The sequence below is a fragment of the Triticum urartu genome, chromosome 2A (assembly GCF_056163025.1).
Source record: "Triticum urartu cultivar PI428250 chromosome 2A, HENAU_Tu73, whole genome shotgun sequence".
In the NCBI taxonomy this organism is placed as follows: domain Eukaryota; kingdom Viridiplantae; phylum Streptophyta; class Magnoliopsida; order Poales; family Poaceae; genus Triticum; species Triticum urartu.
This window is the reverse complement of record NC_141874.1, coordinates 79,913,359-79,935,026: the sequence shown is the minus strand read 5'-3', so window position 1 is coordinate 79,935,026 and position 21,668 is coordinate 79,913,359. Positions and strand designations below refer to the sequence as shown.

Sequence of the window (21,668 nt, the reverse complement as noted above, 5' to 3'; positions counted from 1 at the left end):
TTAACCTTTCGCTTCTTCTATTAAAAGGAGATATAAAAAAATGAGACAAAGAAAGGAGCAAACGAACTATGGTAGTACCAAATATATATAGACGTATATATCTTACCTTTTTAGAGTTGATTAAAGGTTCATCATTTAAGAGAAAGCCACACAAAATGGGACGCCAGTGGTCCATAATTCTCTTTCCATTCAATTTGATGGCTGCAATATGTTCCTCCTTACCCCTGGCGGAGACTTCCTTTATAATAACAAAATCATTCTCTGAAAGCTTGCGAGGAACTATGTACTCCTCCCCGCGTTTCAGAAAATTACGTTTCCGCGGATTATAATTCGGACCATTCGAGATGCCCGGACGAAGAGTATTGAATATGTTAAATGGTTTCATAAATCCCACCCACCAGTTGTTCCAGGCCACAGAAGAAAATGCCTCATGCGCATCGTTAAGAAGGTACTGGAACTCCCCTTGGTCCGAGCGTAACAAATGCGACCAATACGCATATGCAACTCCAATATCCGCCTTTGTGTACACGCTGACCAACGGAGCATAGGGCACTTGTTGTCTCAAAGTAAGTTGTCGTGCAACTCGATCAGGATGATATGGCTCCGCTATGCAAAGATCATCAACATCAGTAGCACGCCTCCATGGAAGCATACCCCGATGTGAAGAAATGGTGAAGGACCTTTGCAACTGACCCACCCTGACTAAGTTCTTTGGAGCATAAGGATTCCAAAAAATATTGGCTCGGTCATCAAGGAAAATGTGTGCCTTAGCAGGACTGAAAGTTATGGGAACCCGAAACATAGTTTTAACCATGGTTGGATGCATCGGCAGTTGCTTAACATCTGGAAGATGTTTCCCTTTCACTTTGTCCTTAAATGGTTTTCTCAGATAAAGACCCATCCACCCCGCGATATAATGCACTGGCCAAATTCTTTTCTCATAGGAGGGAGCAACGGGGTGCATACTGATCCTTCGAAGAGAATAATACAATGAACAAAGTGCTGAGGGGGCCAAAGAGATCTTGCGACCCGAGACAATCCAAGAGGCCATAAGAAGGACACCGGGACGAATATAAGGCCCCCCACCAACAACCACGTAAGAGCAAAGCCAGTGGGCTATAAAAGCCGCAATGTACATGTGTTGTTCCCGAAGGGAGGTGAAAGATGAAGTGCGTTCGCGTTTGTTATGGAAATGGTCACACCAAACTTGAAAAGTCACACTCCCATTTTCGCGGCTGAGCCGGTAGAATTCTTCTAAAAGATCAGATAAGAAATTTGGGAACATAAGCTTTGAAGGTTCTAGGTCATCTATAGAAGGAACATATTCCTTGTATGGATCTCCAACTGAAGGAAGACCCGACATTAGAAGCATGTCAAGCAGAGTCACGGTGCATTCACCAGATGAAAAAAGAAAAGTATTTGTTTCTGGATCCCATCTTTCCAGTAGTGACCTCAGTAACGAATCTGAAACTTCATATTCACCGAGGGAGCAATAAATGGCCCCATATATATAATCGGTGTTCTCCGCTTCGCCTTTCAAACAAAACGAGTGGTTATTCAATATAGAGATGCCCCACTCAACATAGCCTTTGGATTGCGGAACATACTCGGCTGTGTGACCATCCCAACCTAGACCTTTTGCTACCATCCTGGTCCCTAGGGTGTAGGCTTCATGATCGGGTTTAGGATAAGGTGCTAATGGATGAAAAGAATAATCACTAAGAGTAGACCCCACATTCCAACCACGAGGATGGCGCGTCAAATCCGCATGTGCGAGCACCTGCTGTCTGATCACTAGATTGACCTCTTCACTAGTATTAGGCTGATATAGATGCCGCTCAGCTAACTGACAAATCGACAGTTCACTGGAAGGAACAGACCCCTCTCCATGCACCATCTATACGTAAAAAGGCACAAAATGAATACGATGGCATATATATGTGTAAAAGAAAACGCCTGGTTAAATAAGAAAAGAAGAAGGGAAAGTCACGGTGGGTTACCTAGCTTTATTAGCAACTATCTCCAGCCAACAATTTAAATACTTTCCCTGTAAAACAAAAAAAAGGAACACTCAAGTAAATAAAAGACATCAGACCCAAGCATATGATGTAAATGTTATGATGTGCTTGTTGCAAAAAAAAAGAGAGAGCATATTTTCGACATAATATATATGTGACGCTTATAATCGTCTCCACGGTCTTCTGACAGACTAAGCCCACATATGGACTTACCGGGACGCCAACCAAAAAGAAAAAGAGACATATTTTTTTACATCATATATATGTGGTGGTTATAATCTTCCACGGCCGTACGACGGACCAAACCCACATAGGGATTTGCCGGGACACCGACCGTGAGAAAAAAAATATATCGTTGGCATAATATATATACATGGCATTTGTAATCATCTCCGCGGTTGTACGACGGACCAAGCCCACATAGGGGCTTGCCGGAACGCCAACCGGAGAGAAATCATATTTTCGACACACATGCTAGGCTTTTTGTTCTCGACGGTCGTACGACGGACTAAGCCAACGTAGGGACTTGCCGGGATGCCAACCGTAGGAAAAATATATTTTCAACATAATATATATATGTGGCGCTAATAATTGCCTCCACGGTCGTACGACGGACCAAACCCACATAGGGACTTGCCGGTTCGCCAACCGTGGGAAATATAAATTTTCGATATAATATATATGTGGCACTTATAATCATCTCCACGGTCGTACGACGGACCAAGCCCACATAGGGACTCGTCGGGACGCCCACCATGAGAAAAATATATTGCTGGCATAATAAATATACATGGCACTTGTGATCATCTCCGCAGTTGTACGACGGACCAAGCCGATATACGGACTTGCCGGAACGCCAACTGGGAAGAAATCATATTATAAACATATAAGCTATACTTACTGATCTCAACGGTTGTACGACATCTCAACGGTTGTACGACAGGCCATTCTCATATAAGAACTTGTCGAGCGAAATTCGTAAGGAAATTATTGGCATAGGTTACATAAAAGAAAATCGATTAAAGATGGAAGGGACCTATACTACACACATGAGTCTTCACGGCTGTACGACGGACCAAGTTCAAACAAACTTGCCGGCACACCAACCGTGAAACTAAGATGTTGCTTGATCACACATACATTCAGAAGAGACACCATCCTCATATATAAACAAAAATCACATGTTGTACGCTGAGCGTTGCGTGCATGACTACCGTATATATCCTACTTTCAAACAAAGACAGGAAGGAGTCGGGCCTCGAAGTTATGGTACCTGGCCGGAGAGGAAACGTCCGATCAATTCTACTACATCGTAATCAGCTCACCTATAAAAATAGAAAGAGATTGGGGTTAGGATAAGGTACATGAATCACGTACTCGGAAAGCAATCACATACTCATCGGCATCTGAGGCAGGAATTGATCTGCACTTCTGCGGGGGCTGCTAGCTTTTGTGCCTAACAAAAGATAAACCGGAGATCAGTTGCATGACGGAGACGCAAGACCAGATGCAATCGTTGGTTCAATCGCGATACATACCGGAAGTCTCCGAAGAGCAAAGCTAGATTGAGATCGCCAAGGCGCCGCAGTAGCACACAAACTGAAGCTAAAGGATATAAGGAAGAAGAAAATACGCTGGTTTGGTTACCAAACCAACGACGAGAAAAGTGCTGCTCAGCACGCTACTGAGATCTCGGCAACAACGCTAGCAGTTCAAACCATTAGCTCCTTATCCTTTGGAGTCTCAACTAATTCTCAAACCAGCAAACTTGTAACAACCCTCCAGGATTAAGGCCTTATCCACTTAAACGATCCAAACAAACTTAAAATAACATACGTACAACGCACTTGGCCGACTGTCAAGACGGCCATTTCAATAAAACATGCGTACACCTTCAGCGCTAAGCCAAATCTCCGAGGCACGTAAAAAAAAGAGATACATATACTTTCAAGCTCTGAATCCGAATTAAAAAAAACATTCGCATTCAGACGTCGAGGGGCATCTGTTGACACCGATTTCGACCAAAGTGAAACATGGTGCTTAGATATTATTAAAATAAAGTAATTTATATATAAAATAGCATGATAAATTTCTACCGCGCCACTCAATATAAAATAACAAACCCGGAAATAAAAGGGAAGGAGCAATATCGTCGCATAAATTAGTGGACATATGACTTTCATACACATACACCATCATCAACCACGAAATTCCAACGTTGATACAAATTCAAAGTTTCATAGACGACGCTAATATTGCCACAATGCTATATCATATTTATGAGTATTATTCTATCATCGCAAAAAAAAATATTAGCACAGTAATGTTCACGTAAAATAATATAACACATACGCGACAATGTATAAAAAATGTCAAGTCATCATGAATGATATATCTGTGGAAAAATGCTTCCCCATGTCTAAATCTGACCAAGTGCACTTATACGAGATAGCTACGTACATGCATGCATATCCTATTCCATCAGCCGATCGCATGCAAGCATGCCCAGAGCCCACGCATTATGTGGCCTAATTAAGCCCAGCTGATGAGACATTGCCGGTAATTAGTGATTAAACAAATAAAAAAAGGGAAAGGAGCCAGCCACGCTCCCACGTTCATGGACACGATCCCACGATCAGAACGTGGGCAGGCGCGCGTCCAGCCGGCTCTCCACTGCTTCCCTTCGTCCCTATAAATACCAGGCCGTTTGACTGCTCTCGGGTCGCTCATTATTTCATCCACACGCCGCCGCTGCTGCTCACCACATCCATCGATCGCTCATTCAGTCCATTGTTGCCCGCTCATATTCATCAATCCATCCATCACTCACGCACATACAACAGCTGCTCGTCCGCTCACCGTCGTCGCCGCCGGCCGCTCGTCTCATCGCCGTCGGCTGCTCGTCGTCCACGTCGCCGCCACCGTCGTCGTCGCCGGCTGCTCGTCTTCCACATCGCGGCCGCCGCCGTTGTCGCTGGCTGCTCGTCGTCATCGTCGCCGGTCACGCCGCCCATCGGCGGCCATCTGCCCGTCGTCCGCTCGCTGTCGTCGTCGTCGCTCGCTCGTCATCCACACCGCTCATCGTCCACGCCAGCAGCTGCTCGTCCGCATCACTTCCTCACATCGTACGGGAGAAAAACTAAGGCAAGGTGAGAATACATGGCTACCTCCTTGCTCCTTTCTTGATGCATTCCTCTTGCACCATATGTCTCAGAGTACTATTGGTGTTCTACGTCGCTCCATATAGCACACCTAGTTTGGTCTCATGGGATCCAGCATCCCTTGTTAATACAAATCATGGTTAAGTCAAGTTCATCTTGTTTTGGTCTCATGGGATCATGCATCTCATGTTGATACAATTCAAGAACAAAAATTCCTTCTTGTTTTGGTTTCATGGTGATCTTGCATCCTATGTTGATACAGTTCAAGATTAAAATATATTCATCGATGATGTTTTATTTTCACCACATATCTCATATATATTTGGTTCTGCCCACAAAATTCTTCTTGTTTTGGTCTCATGGTGATCTTGATCCCATGATGATACAAATCAAGATAATGCATGAGATGCCTAGTGGTCATATATCACTCCTCAATCCTATAATGATGCAAACTAAGTGCACCCAATGCAACTAAAATTCTTCTTGTTTTGGTCTCATGGTGATCTTGCATCTCCATGTTGATACAAATCAGGACCAAAAATTATGCTGATCTTGTTTTGGTCTCATGGCGATCTTGCATCCCATGTTGATACAATTCAAGGATAGAAATACGTCCATCTTGATTTGGTCTCATGGTGATCTTGCATCTCCATGTGGATACAAGTCAAGACCAAAATTTATGCTCATCTTGTTTTGGTCCCATGGCGATCTTGCATCCCATGTTGATACAATTCAAGGATAGAAATATGTCCATCTTGATTTGGTCTCATGGTGATCTTGCATCTCCATGTGGATACAAGTCAAGACCAAAAATAAAAATAAACCCCATATTGATTTGGTTTCATAAAGCCCTATGTTGTTGGAAATGCAGGCATATTTCTTCCATATAAGTTATAGCCTGTCCGGATCGCTAAATGCAGTCATCGTTGCATCATGTGGTGCTAGTTATGTAATCATGAAGCAAAGACCCAAAAAAATGATAATATTTGCATGCCATCTGCCTAGTTAACTTCATCATGTCCATGCGAAACATAAATCAATATATACTTCTGTTTGGTTACACTACGAGCATACAGTTTGTGCTATGTTGGTGATAATACAAGCAAGAACAAATCAACATACTTCACTTGGTTATGCTACACATGGGCACAATGTTGCTACATGATGTTAGTACTAATACAAGTGAAGTGAAACTTCATGAAAATATTCCCATGCACCGCAAATCCGAAGTCATAAATATTTGACTAGATTCGCTTAGTCGCATGCCCATATATGATATGTTTGAGACTAGCAAAGCTAGTATTTAAGCATAACCCATATGTCATAAGAAAATCCCTCATACAGATTAAAATTAAATCATGTGTTCCTTTCATATAGGTGAATGCATCCACAAAACTAAAAGATAATTAGGGTCATAGCTCATGTCACTTGCACTAAACATAACATAGTGCGATTGAATATGTGATCAACAAAATTTCATATAGCCCTCGCATATGATGGCTCGGTGCAACGCTATATACGTTGCTATAAAGTAAACCAAATAATCCACCATTTCAGGCATGCATGCCTAAATCACATGCATGTCAAAATTAACTCATGAAAAGAGTTATGCCCCATATTGCACATACACGCGTTAGCCCGGCTAGTTAACCATTAAATAGATTTTCATATGATTAAAAAGGACAACCACTACATATTTGTGATGGTTAATGAGCTAGGCATGAACGTGCTATATGAATGAACATTGTCAAATCATGAATGTTATGTGACGCATATGTTAGCATAGACGAAGTTCAAGGCTCTCCGAGTACGCCGACGTCGAAGACCGCAAGGAGGACTATTTATTTCTACATTTTCTAGTCTTCTTTTATTTCTACATTTTGTAGTACTCACGTGTTGCAATTATATGTAATAGGATAGTTGGAATTCTTAATCAGGGGTTTTCTCTACGGAGATGTGATTAACAGATCTTTTATGTAAATTTAAGAGTTCTGGAAATAAAGTACCTGCAATGTTTGATCCTATTTTTATTATATGCATTTACTCATTTAAATTATTCACTCTGTATCAATGACGTGGACGCGTGTTCTCACGCCCCGCCATTTTCCCGTCATCATAGAGTGCTAGATAATATGTGTGCGGATCTAGCACCTCCTAATCATGTGTCTGAGGATGATGATGTACCCATCGAAAATGATGCTGATAATTTAAGTGAACCCGGTTATGAGGACCGAGCGGCAGAGCCTAGTAAACCAAAGCGTAAGTGGAAACGGAAAATCTATCCTGATTCCGCAGTTCGTAGGAGTGCTAGGATACGAATCACTAAAAAATTCCATGATGAATTATGAGAGGAATCTTTTGGAATAGCAGAGGTCTGAAGGACTTGGCTAAAAGAAGGTTCCTTGCTGAGGCAGCTTTAGAGCAGAAGTTAGATTTTGTTGCTCTATCGGAGACTGGTAGAGAAAACTTTGGGCCCCAGTTTCTTTCTTCTCTTGTGGGTGGTATTGATTTCGATTGGCATTGCCTCCCTCCGCGAGGAAGATCGGGTGGTATCTTACTCGGTGTGAGATGCGATTCGCTTGAAGTCCGAAGTGTAGTGATGGGTGACTTCGCGGTGAAGTTTCGAGTCAGGTCTAAGATAGATGGTTTTAACTGGGCTTTCGTGGCGGTTGACGGTGTCGCACAGCCCGAGCTTAAACCGGAGTTTCTGGCGGACCTTGTTCGAATCTGTGAGTCAGAACAGCTCCCAATTTTAGTTGGAGGTGATTTCAATATCATCAGAAGGAGAGAGGAGAAGAACAATGATAACTTTGACGGTAGATGGTCGTTTATGTTCAATACCATTATTGAAAGCTTGGATCTGAGGGAGATAGAGCTTTCTGGTAGAAAGTTTACCTGGGCTAATGCTCTGCCAAACCCGACTTATGAAAAACTTGATCTAGTTCTTGCGAGCGTGGAGTGGGAACAAAAGTTCCCTCTGGTTACGGTGCAAGCTCTCTCGAGGGGAATATCCGATCACACACCCTTGTTCGTGGACTCAGGGGAGCCGAACCACGTGGGTAACAAGAACACCTTTTCTTTCGAGATGTCATGGTTTGAACGCGAGGGGTTCTTAGACTTGATTGCCAGGGAATGGGCTAGAGGTGCAGGAGGCACGACTGCGATCGAGCGCTGGCAGAATAAGATTAGGCATTTGAGAAGTTTCTTACGGGGTTGGGCTAAGCACCTTAGTGGTGTGTATAAGATTGAAAAGGATAGACTCCTTTCTCTTATACAGGCCCTGGACATAAAGGCCGAATCCACTATTTTACTGCCTAATGAGCTTCAGGTTAAAAACGAGACGGAGAAGAGGTTGAAAGAACTGCTCCGCAAAGAAGAATTGAAGTGGGCTTTGCGTGCTAAAGTACGCAAAGTGGTCCAAGGGGACGCGAATACTCAATTCTTCCATTTGATAGCTAATGGCAAGCACAGAAAGAAGCGTATCTTTCAGCTTGAACAAGACGAGGGCACTAGGATAACCTAAAAACATATATTACCGAGTATTACAAGCAGTTATTTGGACCTCCGGAGGATAATTGTGTGTCCCTCGATGAGTCCAGGACTGAGGATGTGCCTCAGCTATCGGCTGCCGAAAATGATATTCTGGTTGCCCCGTTCTCATAGAAGGAGGTGTTTGATGCTATTGCACAGATGGAAAACAATAAGGCTCCCGGACCGGATGGATTCCCGGCCGAGTTCTATAAAAAGTGTTGGCACATTATTAAGGGGGATTTGATACCTATGTTCCATGATCTGTTCTCTGGACAGCTTCAGTTATTTCACTTGAATTTTGGAACTATCACACTGCTTCCTAAGAAGACGGATGCTGTGAGAATTGAGCAATTCAGGCCGATATGCCTCCTCAATGTTAGTTGCAAAATTTTCACCAAGGTAGGGACTAATAGGCTCACATAGATTGCGCATTCTGTGGTGCAACAGTCCCAAACTGCTTTCATGCCGGACAGAAATATCCTTGAAGGGGTGGTCATCCTGCATGAAACGCTCCATGAAATTCAGTCCAAAAAATTAGATGGAGTAATTTTTAAGGTGGATTTCGAGAAAGCGTACGATAAGATCAAATGGCCATTCCTCCAACAGTCATTGCGTATGAAAGGTTTTGATGAAGCCTGGCGCCGACAGGTTGAATCATTTACGCAAAAAGGTAGTGTGGGAATTAAAGTTAATGATGACATAGGTCATTACTTACAGACACATAAAGGCCTAAGACAAGGAGATCCGATGTCCCCTATCCTGTTTAACATTGTGGTGGATATGTTAGCAATTTTGATAGGAAGGGCTAAGGAAAATGGTCACGTAGGCGGATTGGTACCTCATCTCGTTGATGGAGGTGTATCCATCCTTCAGTACGCTGATGATACAATTATCTTTATGGAGCATTACTTGGCCAAGGCGAGAAATATGAAGCTTGTGTTATGCCTATTTGAACAATTGACGGGGTTAAAGATTAACTTTCATAAGAGCGAGCTGTTCTGTTTTGGTAGAGCCAAAGACGAATAGGAGGCTTATAGGCAATTGTTTGGGTGCGAGTTGGGAGAGTTACCCTTCTCTTACCTGGGTATTCCAATCCACCATCGTAGGCTGATAAATAAAGAGTGGAAGTGCATCGAGGACCGATTTGAGAAGAAACTGAGTTGTTGGAAGGGTAAGCTCATGTCATACGGAGGCCGATTAATCCTGATTAATTTGGTGCTCACGAGTATGCCTATGTTTCTCCTATCGTTCTTTGAGGTCCCAGATGGTGTTAGGAAGAGACTGGACTTCTATCGATCGCGTTTCTTTTGGTAGGGTGATGAGCTTAAACGAAAATATCGGCTTGCTAAATGGGATGTCATCTGTAGACCGAAAGACCAAGGGGGTCTCGGTATTGAGAATCTAGAAGTTAAGCATAGATGCCTTCTTAGCAAGTGACTGTGGAAGCTCTCAACGGAGAATGATGCCATGTGGGCTCAAATTCTTCGTTCCAAGTACCTCCAGACAAAAACTCTGTCCCAGGTTACAGTCAGGCCGACTGATTCACCTTTTTGGAAAGGTCTGATGAAAGTCAAACAATCTTTCTTTAATAGGATGAAGTTTGTTATTGGAAACGGCTCTAGTACACGTTTCTGGGAGGATACTTGGCTCGGCGAGACACCTTTGTCCATCCAATATCCGTCTTTGTACCGTATTGTTCAACGACGTGAAGTGTTTGTCGCCTCGGTATTTCAATCTATCCCCCTTAATATTCAGTTCCGACGGACGCTAGCGGGCAATCGTTGGGAAGAATGGCTCTGTTTAGTTAGGAGACTAATGGAGGTCCAACTATCTCAACAACCCGATGAATTACGCTGGAAATTGACTAGGTCTGGAGTATTCACTGTTAAATCAATGTATATTGATGTTATTAATTCGAACTCCATTCCTAACTCTAAGCATGTTTGGGCTGTCAAAGTTCCTTTAAAAATAAAAGTGTTTATGTGGTTTTTCCATAAACAAGTTATTTTAACCAAGGACAACTTGATAAAGCGTAGTTGGACAGGACCTACTAGGTGTAGTTTCTGTGATCGGGATGAGACAATCAAACATCTCTTTTTTGATTGCCCGTTGGCCAAAGTACTTTGGCAGACGGTCCACATTGATTTTAATATAAATCCACCGAATTCTGTTAACATGTTATTTGGGACATGGCTTAATGGGATTGAGCCTGACTTAGCGAGACACATTCGGGTTGGAGTTTGTGCCTTGCTGTGGACTATCTGGACCTGCAGAAATGATTTGGTTTTTAACAGAATATCATGTATTCCTTTTTTGCAGGTTTTATTCCGAACTACGGCTCTGATCCGTTCCTGGTCGCTACTCACCCAGATGGAGGCCAGGGAGCACTTGGTTACTGGGTCTTTCCGATGGGAGATGGCAGCTCGGGATATCTTCAACCGGTTTGGATGGCGGTCATGTAATAGGATAGGCATGTAGTTTACCTATCTAATTTTAGCCAGCCGATTGTGGCGTCTTTACATGGCTAGTGGGTGTTTCTAGCCCTTTTTGGCTCTGTATGAGCTTTCTTTTGCTTTCTATTACTTTTTGGAGACCTTGGAACCATGTTTGCACTGCTTTATTTGTTTAATAAGATGGCCGTATGCATCTTTTTGATGCAGAGGCCAGGGATTTCCCCCTTTTCTAAAAAAATAGCACCACCTTATAGTACTAGATGTGCATACATTTACTGTCATGTTATTTATGTAAGTAGTGGATGAGCATACATTTACTGTCAAGTTATTTATGTAAGTACTAGATGTGCATACATGTACTATTATGTTATTTATGTACATGATCAAACAGATTACTTATTTTTACTGAAGTATAAATGCATTAAACCGAGTCACAGAACAGCAGACAAAGGCACAATGGTAATTCTACCAAAATTTAGTGAACATAGCGCCACATAGAAGTTGATAATTGTTAAAAGGACTGGAGGAGTGACGGAACTCGGTACAAAGTCATAAATGCGAAATGCAGCTAAGAAGAGTAGACTCGTATGCCATAGACAAAACTTCAAAACTTTGGGTCTTCCCATTGGTTTCAATGGAGAAATTAGCAATGACAAGAAAACTAAGAAAGGTGCTTCCATACAGTTTGGAAGCATGCAAACATTGTTATATAATCTCACTCGCTGCAAAGATACAACGATCACAGGGGACGATGGAGCGTAAGCAATTAATATTGCTTATTTTTATAATATGTAAAAGGAATGTCATTTTTATTAACATCACTTCGTAACAAAAGTGATCAAACTATTCACTTTCCATCTTTGGGAAAGCTATCTCCATCGATCTGGGAGTGGATGGAGATGTGACACTGGCAGTGTCAGCATAGGCTGTTGGATGCTGGCGCGCAATGGAGACATGCTCTCCATTATGTCAGGCCTTAACCTGGAGATTGTTTGCTGCAATGATAGGGGGCCTAATAGTCCAGCAAAGAGTAAGGCGCTTAGGGAGTTTGCTGACTCATTACATGCTGCAATTTTCTGTATCAAGGAGACTAAACTGGCAATGATCGACCAGTACACTATTATGGAATGTTTGGGTCGTCTTACAACGGTTTTGCTTACCTTCCTGTGTGCAACACTAAGGGAGGGGTCGTTATCGCCTGGAATTCCTCCATGCTACAGATTTCTAACTTTGTGAATGATACAAACTTCATCACGGGCTATGTTTTGCCATCTGAGGGTGCGCCTTGGTGGCTTTCGGTGGTTTACAGACCATAAGAGGATCAGGAGAAGATCTCAGCTCACCGCCAGCATTGCCCTGGCCTACTGTTGGTGTTAGGGGATTTTAACCTGATTCTACAGGCATCTGACAAGAATAATGCTAACCTGGACTGATGGGAAGATTCAAGCTGTTCATTGATGATAATGGCCTCAAAGATCTGTACTTGCATGGGCACAGCCACATGTTTACGTGTAACGAGCTGGAATCACCCACGCTTACCAAGATTGACAGAGTTTTTGTCTCAGTCGATTGGGAATTGGAGCATCTGGACTGTTTCCTTCAGGTGCTATCCACGGTGTACTCTGATCATTGTCCGTACTCTGATCATTGTCCACTTCATTTGACGCTGAGTGAGCACATTCAACCAAGGCGCCACCTCAGGTTTGAGATTTCCTGGGCAAAACTTAAGGGTTTTGAGGAGGCGGTCAAGGAAGTGTGGGCCTGCGACACTGCCATTACTGACCCGTTCAAGCGCTTATATTTGCTGTTGAGAAACACAACACGTTATCTCATGGCTTGGGGACAAAAGAGCAGTGGGAATGTGAAGCTGCAGATCACCGTCGCAAATTATGTGATTTTGCGCCTCGATTGTGCTCAGGATTGGAGATCTCTCTCGGCGAGGGGAGGTGGTTGAGACGCACGTCGAAGCAGCTAGTGCTGGGTCTTGCATCGCTTGAGCATATGATTGCGAGACAATGCTCACGTATAAGATGGCTGAGAGACAGAGATGCTAATACGAAGCTTTTCAATCTTTATTGCCAATGGGAAGAAAAAAAGCATACCGGCAATTACCCATGGGGGTGACACCATTACGGATCAATACGGGAAGAGGTAATGGCAAAGCAAAGATCTAGGGTGGACTGGTTACACACAGGTGATCGCAACACCGGATTCTTCCACGCGAAAGCAGCTGCTAGGAAGAGCCAGAATCGCATTGTCTCACTTGAAGATGGTGCAGGTGTTCTTCGCGAGAGTAAGGAGGAAGTTGTGGCAGAAATTCAAGGTTTCTATACCGGACCTGTACAGAGCACAGGAGGAGCTAGATATTGAGGCAGTTTTACATCACATTCCGATAATGGTTACAGACCAGATGAACGAAATGCTTTTAAGGCCGTTTACAGCAGAGGAAGCGCGTGCATCACTTTTCTCCATGAAACCATCAAAGGCGCCGGGGTGGATGGATTTAATGCCAGCTTTTATCAGCGGCATTGGGACCTCATTAAGGAGGATGTAACCCAGGCGGTGCTCGGGTTTCTACATGATGATCATATGCTGGAAATGATCAACAAAATGGCAATAGTTCTTATACTGTAAGTGAAACACCCAAGGAATACTACCCGGTATAGGCCGATCTCCTTATGCAACGTCATTTACAAATTATGTTCTAAAGTTTTGGTTAACCGCCTTCGTGAGATCCTTGACGAGATTATAGCAGAAGAACATAGTGCATTTGTACCTGGGAGATTGATCACAGACAATGTACTCAGCTTACGAGTGCACCCACTCTATGAAGCGAAAGAAGGGTAAACATGGATGGTGTGCAGTTAAAATCGATATGATGAAAGCTTATGACTGAGTCGAATGGCCATATTTACAAGGTGTTATGCAGCAGCTTGGTTTTGCAGAAGTATGGTTTCTCTAGTTATGAAATGTGTTACCTCAATCAGCTTTCAGGTAAAGGTGAATGCGGAGCTTCTTCTCTCTTTTAAACCTACAAGAGAGTTTACACAAGGGGATCCCATATCCACATATTTGTTCTTGTTGTGTGGGGAAGGATTATCACGTCTGCTCAAGAATTATGATGCGGGATGGATTGACAGAGGAATTCGAGTGGGCTTCACGGCCCTGTGGGTCTCATATCTTTTATTTGCAGTCGATTGTCTTGTGTTCATGAAGACCGATGTTAGGAGTGCAACTCGGCTGATTGAAATTCTGAGTGTTTATAGTGAAGGTTCGGGACAACGAGCAAATAAGCAGAAGAGCTCGATCTTTTTCAGTGGGAATTATGGAGCTTCTGTTTGAGTGGGTGTACGAAATGCATATCCAGCGAGAAGCACTCACAGAAAAATATCTTGGGCTACCAACTCCCTCTGGTAGGCTCATAGAACGTCACTTTGAGCACATCCATGAGTGTTCAAGATGCAGGGTGCAAGGCTGGTGTGACAAAAAACTTTCATGTGTAGCAAAGGAAGTCCTTCTTAAGACAATGGTTCAGGCTTTACCAACCTACGCTATGACCTGTTTCAAGCTCACAAAGGGGGTGTGCAGAGAAGTCATGACAGTGATGTCCATGTACTGGTGGGTGGGATCACTGGATAAAAGAGAAATGCACTGGCAGTCATGGGATAAAATGTACATCTCAAAATTTAGAGGGGGGGTGGAATTTAGAGATTTTTAACGATGCCATGTTGCCAAAGCAGGCATGGAGGCTATTGGAGAAGCCTGACAGTTTGTGTGCACATGTACTAAAAGGGAGGTATTATCCTAATGGTGAGTTCTTGAGTGCAGATTGCCCAAGGAGTGCATCACCTACATGGAGAGCCATCATTGCTGGCAGAAGCATGTTGAAGGAAGGCCTGATTAGGCGCGGCGGCGACGGAAGGACGACTGAAGTATGTCATGGCAAGTGGATAGCTGGAACTGTGTCCATGAAACCCATATGCCGTCTATCTGATGAGCCAGTACACATAGTTGCTGATCTTCTTGATGAATCAGGGCAGTGGAACACAAGTTTGGTTCAGAGTATGATTATTGCCCCTGACGCGGATGCAATCTTGAGCATGCCGTGACCAGGAGTTGTATGCCCAGATTTTTGGGGTTGGGCATGGGAGAAGTCTGGGTCGTATACGGTCCGATCCGCTTATAGAATGGCAATGGACAAGAAGTTCAATTTGCAAGTTCAGACTTCATCCTCTGATAGTGGAGGGGAAACATGGAAGGCTCTATGGAAACTACAAGTACAACCAAAAATTCGTGTTTTTGTGTGGAGAGTACTGAAGGATATGTTACTAGCACATGGGGAATAATACAGGCGTCATATCAGATCGGATGCAATTTGCCCAATGTGCGGAGGAAGCAATGAATCCTTATTTCATGTGCTGATAGTTTGCGATCATGCACTGCTGTTTTGGGACACAGCCAGTGGTTTTATTGAGTTAAAACTTCCTACGTTACACCATGTGACGTCGGCGAGAGACTTACTAGATCACAACTTCGTGAGTAAGAAGGATGCAGCGGTGGCTGCGTCGGTTTTGTGGGTGATTTTGAACAGCAGAAACAAGTACACAAACAGGGAGATCGGCTATCAACCGCACAGACAAGAACTTGTGAGAGCGCTGGACATTCCGGCAGTGGAGGTGCTACACGCTAAACCACAGCCTAAGTGGGAGCCTCCGGACGCTGGCTGGATCAAAGTTAACACTGACAGTGCAATCGGATGTGCACAAAAGTGTGCGGGGACTGGGGCGATCGCGAGGTATCAATCAGGTACATTTGTCGCAGCACAGGCAACTAAGGTATGAAGCTATAACAGACCCATTCATCATTGAATCGTTAGCCTGTCAAGATTGCGTGAGCATGGCTTTGGAAAAGGGTTACCGGAAGGTGATCATGGAGACAGATTGTCAGATGATTGCAACGGCACGGGAAGCGGGATATGATGGCTCCGAGGCCGGACATATCTTCAGAGAGATGAAGACATAGCTCTCACAATTTCAGGGATTTCCTTTAGTGTTTTCTAATCGTAGTGCGAACTTTGCTGCTCACCTGTGTGCAAAGGAAGCACTGAGCTTGGAGTGTTGTAGCTCCTTTTTTGATGTAATCCCTGCCTTCTTGATTGCCCAAGTGCAATCAGAAGTTGTTCCGCCAACTCAGTAATAAAATGCCTTGATGGCGGTTTAAAAAACACGGCGAGGCATTATTCATGCTTTTGTGCACATCAACATTTGTTTCTCCATGGGGTGTTTCCTCCTATCTTAATGAATGAAATCAGCAACTCTGCTGTTTTTCGTCAAAAAAAGTTTTGGAATTCCTTAACATTGCCCAGGTGGATCTTAGTGATCAAGACCTGATTTTGTTTTAATTAAGAGGAAGTCTGGGCGGTAATCAAGGAGATGCCGGCAGAACGTGCGCCTGGCCCTGTGTTTTTTTGGCTTGTTCTACTAGAAGGTGTGAGCGATCATTAAAGGAGGTGTCATGGCAGCGATTCATAAGCTGTTTCTCTATGACGGCCGCGGTTTTGGTAGATTAAATCAAGCCCTGATCATGCTGATTCAAAAAAGCCGGATGCATGCATGATCGGTGAGTTTCGTCCGATTAGCTGGGTACACGGTATACTGAAGCTATGTGCTAAATTGCTCGTGACAAGACACAGCCGACGTATGAAAGATCTGATAATGGTGAATCGATCGGCGTTCATAAAAGGGAGAAATATACATGATAATTTCATGCTTGTCCAGCAGTTAGCGAGGAAGCTGCACAAGTGGAAGGCCAAGGGACTCGTGGCCCTTTTTGTTTGAGGTGCTACGAGCTAAAGGATTCTCGAAGATCTGGAGAGTTTGGGTTGCTACTGCTCACGACGGCTAGTAATCGAGTGGTGGTAAATGGCTCGGCTTGGGCGAAATTCATGCACTGCACATGGGCTTCATCAGGGAGATCTGCTCTCGCCCCTCCTTTTTGTGATCGCCATGGACACCTTGACTTCCATGGTCACCCGAGCATAGGAATGTGGAGTGCTCAGTGCATTGCCAGGATGATCACCTCGATGCGGTACTACTCATCAGGCAGATGGCAATCGATTTGATGTGTGTCCATGAATCTGTACGCATTTTTGGAGCTGTCTTCAAGTGAATTTCAACAAGTCTTCGGCCATTATGATCTATGCGGAAGAGGGATATCAGGAGATGGTGGCTGCGGCGTTGCCATGGAAGATGGGAGTTTTTCCCTGCAAATATTTGAGGCTACAACTCTCCATCAAACAGCTCACGAGGTCGGAGTGGCAACCGATAGTTGATTCGCTGCTGCGATTTCTTCCGACATGGCAGAGAGGTTTGATCACCAGGCCGGGACGGCTGATCCTTGTGAAAAATGTTATTAGAGCCTGTCCTATGCATCACCTGATTGTGGCAGACGCTCAAAAGTGGGCGCTTGATTGTGTTGACAAGGACTGCAGGGCCTTCTTTTGGGCTGGGACAGAAGAAACCCATGGCGGGAAGTGCCACGTGGCTTGGTGGCATATTTGTAGGCCAAAATGCCTCGGAGGCTTGGGAGTGATTGATCTCAAGAGGCAAGATATTGTGCTGCGCCTACATTGGGAATGGTTGATTGAAGCACACGGACGATACTGGACCCTGGAAGGGATTGAACATGCCCCCTGATCCTCGGGTTCAGGAGGCGTTCGACAGGTTGGTGCATTAGCAGTGGGAGCTGGGGATTGAGTTTTATTCTAGAGGGACCGTTGGATTAATGGTGCTAGGCTGGCAGAAATTACGCCACACGTCCGGACCCAGGTGGTCAATCGCAGATTGGTTAAGGAGGGCTTGTATCTTCACAGCTAAGCATCTGACATTGTGGGAGAGCTCTCTACCGATGGGCTAGTGCAATTCATCCAGCTCTGGGCGATTCTACTGCCCATGCAAAACTCCCCTGGCCAGGAAGATGTTGCGATATGTATGTGGAACGTTCAGGGCAGCACACCTCGGCTTCTCCAATCACATGCCATGAGAGGGTGCCATCAAGTTCCAAACTTCCAATGTGCATCGGCAGTTTAGCAGTGTTGGGCTCCCCTGTCATGTAAGATATTTATGTGGCTTGCGCTGCAATATCGACTGTGGACCTCGGATTGGAGATTGAGGCACGGTTTGCAGGATCAGAGCTCATCATGCTTTCTATGCGATCAAGAAGAAGATATTGTGGATCATATTTTGCTGCAATGTGTCTAGTTAGGTATGGTATCTCTGCTTCAGGAGGGGAGGATTGATTTGGCGCTGCTGCCAATGATGACGGATCATCTTGAATCTTGGTGGAGCTCTAATCGCAAACACATTCCTAAAAGGTACAACAAAGGGTTTGTTTCGATGATCACTATTGTGTGTTGGAGTAATTTTTTTTGAAAGATCCAGCAAATTGCTGGCTTCAATTAGATTTAGCAGAAAGCAGCGGAAGAAACAACATGAGGAGGATCCGAAGATCAAAGGAAAAAGGAAAAGGCAGCCCTATTAGCTGCAGAACAACACTACACTTACAAGACGGAACGCCATCCGCCCACCGCAAGACAACGCAGCTCCAACTCCGGTGGAGAAACTACGGAGAACAACACGTTGGCGTCACAGGAGATAGCCGAACGGACCACATGTCGCTCGTCATCGTACGCTACTAGAGCCCCGCACCGCAGCTTCGACTTCACAGCAACAAGCAGCCGAGGTAATCTCAAGGACACGCCGGAGAAGAGCCGACTACCATGACGAAAGGCCTCCGACAATGCTCACCACCGTCATCGTTGCCACAGAAGTCAAAACCTCCCTCATTGCCGGACATGACCAAGCAGCAGGAACAACAGCCGAGTATTTGGAAGCAACGGAATGGATGAGTGTTTGGTAGGCATGACACGGTATCTGAATGGGTATTGGCTTCAAAAATCTTTCAAGAGCTCAAGTTGTGGGCTCTTGCCGGAGCTAGAGGAGTTCAACACTTTAGCGAAGAGTGGTGTATGGTTTTAGGAGTTTCTTTGCTCTTGCACTGGCTTGTGTTGAGAGTGGCTTGGATATTTCTTGTACATTTACCTCTGCCTTCTATAAAGCTATGGTACGCAATTTGCATACTCCTGGTAAAAAAACAGTTCACTTCTTTTACCAGAGTGAGGGAAACATGGCAAAAAGTCATAAATACCAAATGCAGCTAAGAAGAGTAGACTCGTATGCCATAGCCAAAACTTCAAAACTTTGGGTCTTTCCATTGGTTTCAATGGAGAAATTAGCAATGACAAGAAAACTCAAGAAAGGTGCTTGCAAACGGTTTGGAAGCTACTCCCTCCGTTCCGAATTACTTATCGCATGTATGGATGTATCTAGATGTATTTTAGTTCTAGATACATCTATTTCTACGACGAGTAATTTGGAACGAAGGGAGTAGCATGCAAACATTGTTATATCTCACTCCCTGCAAAGATAAAACGATCACAGTGAACGGACTGTAGGCAATTAATTTGTTTTTTTCTAATATGTGTGCAACTGATCACTTTTATTATCATCACTTCATAACAAACACATACTGTAGAACTGCACTAGTTCGACTACTTGCACAATTAAGATTGATGTGAATCCCAATTTAATATGCAATGACCAGAGGAAATAGCAAAAACCTCATTGGTTTTATATGCAATGCTCCATCTTAACAAATATCAACAACAGTAAGCTGTAATCAACAACACTAGAGGACTGTTTTCATTCTATGAGGAGGATACAAAAAATATACAGATTATAATTGAAAAGACCATATGGCTGATGCAGGGGCAAAGCAAAGGGGGTAGTATACCTCAACAAAACTGCGATGGCGCTTTCCTGTCCTCCTGGCCCCCCTTCCACACACTAAGAATGAGCGCTGGGATGATAACAAAGCAAGCTGTCGCGTGCATACCAAATAGTGCCACATCCATGATTACAGAGGCGACCATTTCACCCTGAGACATCGAACCCTCCATGTCCGGCGACATCATCACTACCAGAAGACCAGCAACCACTAGAAGGAAGAAGGCCACATCCGCAACCAATCCAAGCACCGCGGTGCGCGGAAGCCTGAACGATTCTGCAACCGACTCCTGCTTGAATGCTTCTAGAGTGCTCTGAGGACAACAATGTCAACAAAACCATAGGTATGAAATGAACATGAGTATGTACAGAATGTTTCAGAAATGGAAGGATGCAAATGAAGTGATGAACATGAACACACATGGAAAAAACTAGTGCCACTGATCAGGACAACCTGAACTGTATATGGCAACTTAGTTCGAACATAATGATAACACAGGGCTCATCCACTGGCGTATGTATTGCATTACTGCTGTAATTCGACTACAATAAAGATCACAGGGAGTGAATTTTTGTGATGCCTTCTTGAATCCCGAAGTGGATCCAGATATAGCTGCAATCACGTAGGCCACGCACACCAACAGGACGAGAAGCGCGACAAATGCAAGGATGCTGTAGATGAGGACCTTGAGAGCCCCGTATGTGAGGGCCTGGAGGAAGAGGAAGGGGTCGGAGCTCTCGCCCCAGGAGCGGCTCACCACGATCTGTCCAGCCGTGGCCGCGGAGATGACCCACGCGAGCGCGAAGCCCAGGTAGGGGAGGGCTCCCGCCGCGACGCAGAGGACGCGCCCCAGCGCCAGCATCGGGGCGAGGGCCAAGTGCACGAGCGCCAGCACCACGACGACGATCCGCGCCAGCGGGGGCGGGGGAGGGGGCGGCACCGCGTCGGCGACGGCCATCGGTCGGTACGGGAAACCCTAGCTCCTTGAAGCTTCTCGATCGCACTCGGTGGGGGCGAAGTGGTTGGGCGGCACAGCGAGGGGACAGTGGTTTGTGGGAAATGGGGATTAATTAATGAGGAACAGGAGACAGGGGAGGGGGTTTTGCGGCGAGCTTTTCCACTTCCCTTCCGGGTTTAGCTCTAACCCATTTCCTCTGCCAGCGGATGCGGATGCGGATTCGGGTTCTAAGAGCATATCTAGCCGACCTTTAAAATGCGCCGATCTGCAAAATAACCACTTTTTTACGGTTTCGAACGAAAAAAGTGACCCGATCAGACAAGGCCCGCGACCTGTAGAAAAAATTGGGAGGCACGAAAAATCTTCGCCCTCAACCTTCAGATACACAGGATGGGAGGCCGACCCAAGCTTGACCCTTCTCCGCTGCGAGATTTGGCGAGGGAGTCATTTCCGCGTAGTTGTTTCCGCTTCCCCTTCCCTAAGCCGCCAACCACATCCCTTCGCCCGCTCCGGAGCACCTTCCCCGGCTTCCTTCCACCACCATGGAAGCCTCTCGGTCGTCGGTCATCACCGTGGATGTCATCCACACGCTATCCCCTTCGCAAATCTCGTCGCCGGTGATGTCGCGCCCTCGTCGTTCAAGGCTCCACTACGCCACCCCGCAAGTGGCAGGGCAACGTCGTCGTCCAGGGTGGCACTCCCG

At 44.9% G+C, this 21,668-nt stretch overlaps 3 protein-coding genes across 3 annotated transcripts; 1 reads left to right on the top strand and 2 right to left on the bottom strand.

Annotated features, from left to right (window-relative positions):
• Positions 1-1,897, bottom strand: LOC147983907 (uncharacterized). Its single transcript, XM_087540907.1, has 2 exons — positions 163-1,897; positions 1-17 (listed from the first exon to the last, which is right to left on the bottom strand). The coding sequence occupies exons 1-2, from the start codon at positions 1,895-1,897 to the stop codon at positions 1-3; spliced, it is 1,752 nt and encodes a 583-aa protein (XP_087397033.1).
• A 5,881-nt stretch (positions 1,898-7,778) lies between these two features.
• Positions 7,779-8,702, top strand: LOC147983906 (uncharacterized). The gene has a single exon (XM_087540906.1). The coding sequence runs from the start codon at positions 7,779-7,781 to the stop codon at positions 8,700-8,702; it is 924 nt and encodes a 307-aa protein (XP_087397032.1).
• Positions 8,703-20,014: 11,312 nt separating this feature from the next.
• On the bottom strand, positions 20,015-20,965 carry LOC125535051 (uncharacterized). Its single transcript, XM_048698111.2, has 2 exons — positions 20,588-20,965; positions 20,015-20,320 (listed from the first exon to the last, which is right to left on the bottom strand). The coding sequence occupies exons 1-2, from the start codon at positions 20,963-20,965 to the stop codon at positions 20,015-20,017; spliced, it is 684 nt and encodes a 227-aa protein (XP_048554068.2).
• Positions 20,966-21,668: the final 703 nt, after the last annotated feature.